Source organism: Acanthamoeba castellanii, assembly GCF_000313135.1.
Source record: "Acanthamoeba castellanii str. Neff unplaced genomic scaffold scf7180000084746, whole genome shotgun sequence".
In the NCBI taxonomy this organism is placed as follows: Eukaryota; Discosea; order Longamoebia; family Acanthamoebidae; genus Acanthamoeba; species Acanthamoeba castellanii.
Genome location: NW_004457568.1, coordinates 137,310 through 143,052, shown reverse-complemented (window position 1 = coordinate 143,052; position 5,743 = coordinate 137,310). Strand labels below are relative to the sequence as shown.

Sequence of the window (5,743 nt, the reverse complement as noted above, 5' to 3'; positions counted from 1 at the left end):
TCGAATCGATGGTTCGTCCGCCTGCTCTCCGCGACGTCGTGTGTCGTGTCGTGTCGTGGTCGCGTATGCGTGCGGTTTTGCGTGTGCACACCCGACGCGCTCAACTGCGTGCTCTCTCCACTGGAGATTGATGCGAATCTCACTTCCTTTAATGCACGCACACGCATCCCTCCGTCTGGCGCTTACAACAGGAGAAGCCGAAGAAGATGAGGAAGTCCCTCGACACGCTGGGCATTCCCCAGGAGCAGCTCCTTCAGGAACAGATGGCCCTCTTTGCCAAGGTGCGCCCCAGTCTCCTCACCTTCCCTCTTCGTGCACGCTTCGTGGTGTGGCTGTCATTGCGTTGCTTTTTGAACCTCATCGTTTCATCGTTGTTGACCTGCTCCTTTGCGCGCAGGCCCGCAATGCGTTGAACTCCTCCAAGGGTGGTGAGGCCGCGCCCTCTCCTTCACTCGACGTTGGTCAGCCGACAGACCAGTAAAAATCTTTCAAAAAGCATCCACCTCCACCATTGGCGGCACCTCGTTCGGTGGAAAGACGGTCACAACAAGCCGGGGCTGGTCGAGAGTAAAATAGTGGGGGTGAGGGAAGGCCAGCTACCCGAAATCGGAGCCAAACTATGTGTAAGGCCAGATGCCCGAGTTGGTCCAAGGGGCCAGACTCAAGTTCTGGTGTGGAAACACGCGTGGGTTCGAACCCCACTCTGGCCAACTCTTTTTTCGATTGCCCTTTTCGTTGCCGTGTGCCCTTTCTTCTTGAGGAGGGGTGAAGGCACGGAACTGCGCCTGACGTAGTTTGAGACTGGCACATTCAGGGCGAAATTCCTAATGACACCTCTTGGAAACCCAACCCAAACACGGGAATTTTACCAGGAAATGATGCCAGCTCTGATCTGCACGCAACGTGCATACACAGAGACCACTGGCCGCCATAGAACCCAAACACTTCGCCATTTCCTCACTACCCCAACTCCCTGCACCAACAAGTTGACCATGCTGCGACAAGCAACCACCAGACGAACCACCCAGCACTGGAGGCCGGCCTTTGCTTCATCTTCCTTCAGCGGCAGCCTGTACAGGTCCGCCTCCAGTGGCCGTGGCCGTGACGCCGTGCTCGGCACCGACAAGGCCAGAGCAGGCGATGGGGGCTATGGCGGCGGCGCATACCTCGTCAACCAGAAGGACAGCCGCAGCAGCAAGAAGAACACCCACAGTGAGGACGAACTCCGGCAGGCCGACTCGGACCGACAGGGGGCCAGGGCCAACGACGACGTAGCCCTCACGGGGATAGATGACGACGACCTGCTGGGCGTGGACTTTGCCGAGTCAGAGGCGCCAGAGGGCCTGCCCTGAGCCCCGACCATCCATGGATCCCGTAAGTACTTGTTCATAAAAGCTGCATTCCAATCGGTTTGGTGCTCGCTCGGGGGGGGGGTTGATAGTCCAGGCCAAGGTTATTTTTTATTTACATGGGATAAATGATGAGTTATCAGCAAAGCTGCAAAATAAATAAGAAAATAATAAATAAAACAGCCTTCGCTACCACATCTTTTAGTACATCCTCGTTGTCTTGTCTTCTCTGTACACCTCCATCCAGGAAGCACCGCCTTTCTCGCTTCCCGCTCGATCGCGAGCGCAAACCACCGCCTACACGTGGCTCTCCGCGATGTAGGTGACGCCAAAGGGAACGCCGATCGACACGGCGATGTTGATGGCAAAGAGCGCGAGGCAAGCGAAGACGAAGAGGAAGAACAATCGCCTGTTTCGCTTCCTGTCGCTCTTCTTCTGGTCTCGAACATACCTGTAGACAAAGGAACACTGTTGTGAGCCACCGTGGCACACACACAACACACACACACACACACAACACAGACTAGAGGAGTAGCGTACTTGAGCAAGTCGGTGTACTGCCTGTCCGGAATGAGCTTGTTCATCTGCGCGGCGAGGGAGGCGAGATGGCCCTTGTTGGCGACTAATCGGTCCAGGTCCACCGCCAGCAGGTCAGACTGCTCCTCCGCGCCGCCGGCCACGCCTGCGGCCTTGGCCTGGTCGGCCATGAGCGGCGTGCTGTTGTGCCGGAAGTCCTCCTCCACGTCCTCCTCGCCATCCGTGGTGCTGCCACTGGAGCGATCGAGACTGTCGGGCTCCTCATCGTCGATCGGCGAGCGGGCGGCTTCGAGGTCAGCCTCGCTCCCGCTGCTGTCGTTCCTGGCCCGACGCGTCAGCCCGGCGGTCTTGCCTCCAGGCTGCTTCTTGACCATGATCAACTCCTTGAGCATCGTCGTCGACGATTCCGCGCTCTTCTTCTTCTCTGTCGATGGCTCGTCCTTGTCGCCCAGCAGCCGTCGCCAGGTGTCGAACTCGCTCTTGAGCTCCTTCTGCTCCCGATGGTAGACCTCCAGGTGCTGGTTGAACGCCTCGATGAGGACCGGAATGATCTCCACATAGTCCACCGACAGGAACCCATCTTCATCCTCGCGCACCACCTCGGGCAGAACTGCGTAGGTCGATCAAAGGAGAGAAAGTGAGCGTTCGGCTGCCACGGGCCATCGCGCTGATGGCGCAGGGGCCAGGGGGAGAACGCTACCTTGCTGGACCTGCTGCGCGATGAGGCCGATGACCTTGAGGCCGCCGTTGTTCTGGAGCGAGATGGGCGTGGATTTGCCGGTCAGCTGCTCGACCTCCTCCTGGCTCTTCCACCGATACCGCTTGCCCTCCAGCTTCGAGATGAGGCTCACGGCGTCGACGATGTCCTCCACGTTGGTCTTCAGCCGCAGGTCAGAGTACTGCATGAAGCCCTGCGCACGGACGATGCCCTCGACGTGCAGCCCACCACGGATCGACAGGTGGTCGGGGTAAGGCGAAGACCCCCGACCGCCGCCGCCACCTCCGCCGCCGTGCATGCCGTCCATCTTCCTCTTCCGCCCCGCGTGTCGATTGAGCAGGCCCGGCGCGAGCATGGGCTCGCCGCGCCCGTAGTCGCTGAGGTCCTCCGCGTTGCCCACTCCGCCGCCGTAGCTGCCGTCGTTCGGCAGAAACATGCCGCCACCGTCCATTCCCATCCCCATCGTCATTCCCATCGCGCCGTGCGCCATGTCCGCGCTGCCTCCCATCGCCATCCCCGCGGCGGCCTCCGGCTCCGTGTTCAGCCCGCCACCGACGCCGTTGGCGAGATAGGCCGCCGGGTGGTGTGACGGTCCGCCGCTGTCGTCGACGACCGTGACGCGTCCGATGTCCATCTCCCCGCTGGCGTCGATCATGGACCCTCGTGGCGTCATACCGTCGTACTGTCGACGCGCCATCGTGGGAGTCTCGCTTCGCTCGAAACCGCCGGCCACGCCCGAGTATGGCTGCTGCGGTGTGGCCATCGTGTGGTGCTGGCCCATGGGCTGCTGGTGCTGGCTCTCGTCAGAGACCGAGTAGAAGGAAGGCGCAACGAGGGGCACCCTGGCCATGTGATGTCGGAGTTCGTCTTCGTCGCTCCCCGACGATGACATCTCTCCCGTGTAGTCGGTGCTGGACCCTCGCATGGGGGTGCTCATGTGCTGTTCCGGCAGGTCGTAGATGCCGCCCGTGTCCGGCTCGACCTTGAGCCCCGTCGATGACGCAGCAGCAGCAGAAGCGGGAACCGGCAGCTCCTGGTGGCTGTCCTGTTCGCTGCCGTCCACGCGCGAAAGCTTGCTGCCCGACCTCTTCTTCTTCGTTGTCGTCGTCGTCTTCTCCTTCTCTTTCTTTTTCTTGGCTTCTGTGCGCAGCTTCTGTTTGCCGTTGTTGTGCGTCATGAACTCGACGGATCGGCCAACGGACGCGCGGCCGTGCGGCGGCGTGATGCGCGCCGCGATCTGGATGCCCTTGCCGATGAGGCACAGCTTCACCTTCACCTCGACTGAGTAGCTCGTCGGCCGGCCGTCGGCGCCCGTGGTCTTGCTCGGCTGGACTTCGTCGATCGACTGCACCACGAGGTCGTGGGCCGACAACTGCAGCGGCGACGAGGCCGGTGGCGAGGTCGACGGCGAGCTGGAGGAGGAAGAGGGGTCGTAGGACGAGGTGCCGTGTGCGGGAGAGGACCCGAGCGACGGCACGGAGGAATCGGCCAGGAAAAGGTGGACGTCGTTTCTGGTGAAGGGTGCGCTACTCTCCACCACCACCTTGAACAGCTTGCCTCGGTTTCGCGTCACTCTGCACACCCCGACACAGAATGACACCATGATGAGCCAAGCCACTCCAGAGACTGAGCTCTTGGAACATTAGGACGCGATGTGTACCTGATCTCCTCTTTAGACGCCACCATCTGCCACTCACAGCCCTGGGCATTACGGGTCCTATGCAGCAGTGTGACTCGCACCTGTTCGCTGTGCAGGTCCCTATGGCCATGTACACGTGAGACGTTGCAGGGCAAGGAGAGGAGCAACGGGAGGGACAGATAAAAGTTCGCTACCTGTCGTGGTGTGGTTGCTGGCTGTACTGGGGTTGAGGCTGCAGTTGTGGCGCCGGGGGCTGAGACACGTTAGAGGGCTCAAAGAACTCCTCGAGCTCGGACAGCGAGAGCTTCGCGGACCAGCTGAGCTGCCTCTCAAGCGAGATGAGCTCTAGAGAGATAGAGAGAGAAGGTCGGCTAAGATGTTCATGGTAACAGGAAAATGCCGAGCTCTTGGCAAATTTACAAATAATGTGCACATAACGATGTGATGGATGATACCTGAAAGGGGCGCGTTCTCATCGTAGTTCTCTAATTTGGCGAAATGCTCGACCATCTCGACTGGGTTCAGGTCTGGCCACACGTCCTCTGCCGAGGCAGTCTGGGGTGTCGAGTCGCGCAACGACGCAAAATCGTCCATTGTGATCTCTGATTTTACGTCTGACGTTGCGGGCCGCGAGAGGCGGGTTCTTTCGAATCTTCGCGCTGGCCTGTGGTCGTTGTTGCCTCCTTCTTACGAAACAGTTGAATATAATAATCCCCACAGCTGAGCCTTCCTTCCTTCGTGTTTGCCGCCTTCCCTTGAACCCTCCGCTCCACCTTGCGCCACCTTCCCCCGTGCCTATTCCTCGCCCGCAGCTGCCTTCCTTTTCAATGCGGGACCAACCAGAATTCAAAGGCTTTTGAAATCATTTTGTCGTCAGGCGGGGAATTACCGGTTGTCCCGATTTTCCGTGTAGCCGCCGACGCTAAAACTCCGAACTGGCCACAATCCGCCAATGGCAAGAGTTGGATACCACAAGTTCTTGCTCTTGTGGTGACAGGCAACCCGAAGCGAAGGTGTTGGCCGAGAACGTGAAGAAAGAACTTGTTGTGTGGCCCCGCAGTCGCGCCACTATGCGCAGATCCTGCTACATGCGCTCTCCCCCCTTTTGTTCATCACTCTGGTCGCTGGGTGGTCTCAACCCACCGGGCGGGCGCGTGTCTCGTTCGTTGCCGCCGACGCCGCGGACCCTGCGGCTGCTCTCCACGGCGCCTGCCGCGCCCTCCTGTCCCCGCGGTGGTACCGCCCAGGTCCAAACAGGTCGCGTGTGTGCTCATACACTCCGTGTTGTGGTCAGGTGGTGGCGTCAACGCTGGCGCTGAGGGCGCACGTGAGCAGGTGTCGATGTTCTACGACGGCAAGTGCCCGCTGTGCGCCTATGAAGTGAGCCACTACCAGCGATTGGACAAGGACTTCAAGAACATTCGCTTCCTTGACATCAACGACGACGGGGTGAAGGACGTCCTGGCCGAGAAGGGTCTTACCTTCGACGACGCCATGGCG

General features: G+C 60.0%; 3 protein-coding genes and 1 pseudogene across 3 annotated transcripts; 3 read left to right on the top strand and 1 right to left on the bottom strand.

Moving 5' to 3' along the window:
• Positions 1–8: 8 nt before the first annotated feature.
• ACA1_185910 (uncharacterized protein) lies at positions 9–481 on the top strand (the record flags this gene model as incomplete). Its single annotated transcript, XM_004342501.1, has 3 exons — positions 9–38; positions 192–281; positions 398–481. The coding sequence occupies 3 exons, from the start codon at positions 9–11 to the stop codon at positions 479–481; spliced, it is 204 nt and encodes a 67-aa protein (XP_004342550.1).
• Positions 482–992: 511 nt separating this feature from the next.
• On the top strand, positions 993–1,352 carry ACA1_185900 (annotated as a pseudogene).
• Positions 1,353–1,646: 294 nt separating this feature from the next.
• ACA1_185890 (uncharacterized protein) lies at positions 1,647–4,837 on the bottom strand (the record flags this gene model as incomplete). Its single annotated transcript, XM_004342500.1, has 6 exons — positions 1,647–1,800; positions 1,890–2,496; positions 2,587–4,178; positions 4,265–4,363; positions 4,465–4,588; positions 4,699–4,837. 6 exons carry the CDS (start codon positions 4,835–4,837, stop codon positions 1,647–1,649), a joined length of 2,715 nt encoding a protein of 904 aa, XP_004342549.1.
• Positions 4,838–5,331: 494 nt separating this feature from the next.
• On the top strand, positions 5,332–5,701 carry ACA1_185880 (uncharacterized protein; the record flags this gene model as incomplete). Its single annotated transcript, XM_004342499.1, has 2 exons — positions 5,332–5,479; positions 5,538–5,701. Coding segments are annotated over 2 exons (312 nt in total), but the record flags the coding sequence as incomplete, so codon positions are not given.
• Positions 5,702–5,743: the final 42 nt, after the last annotated feature.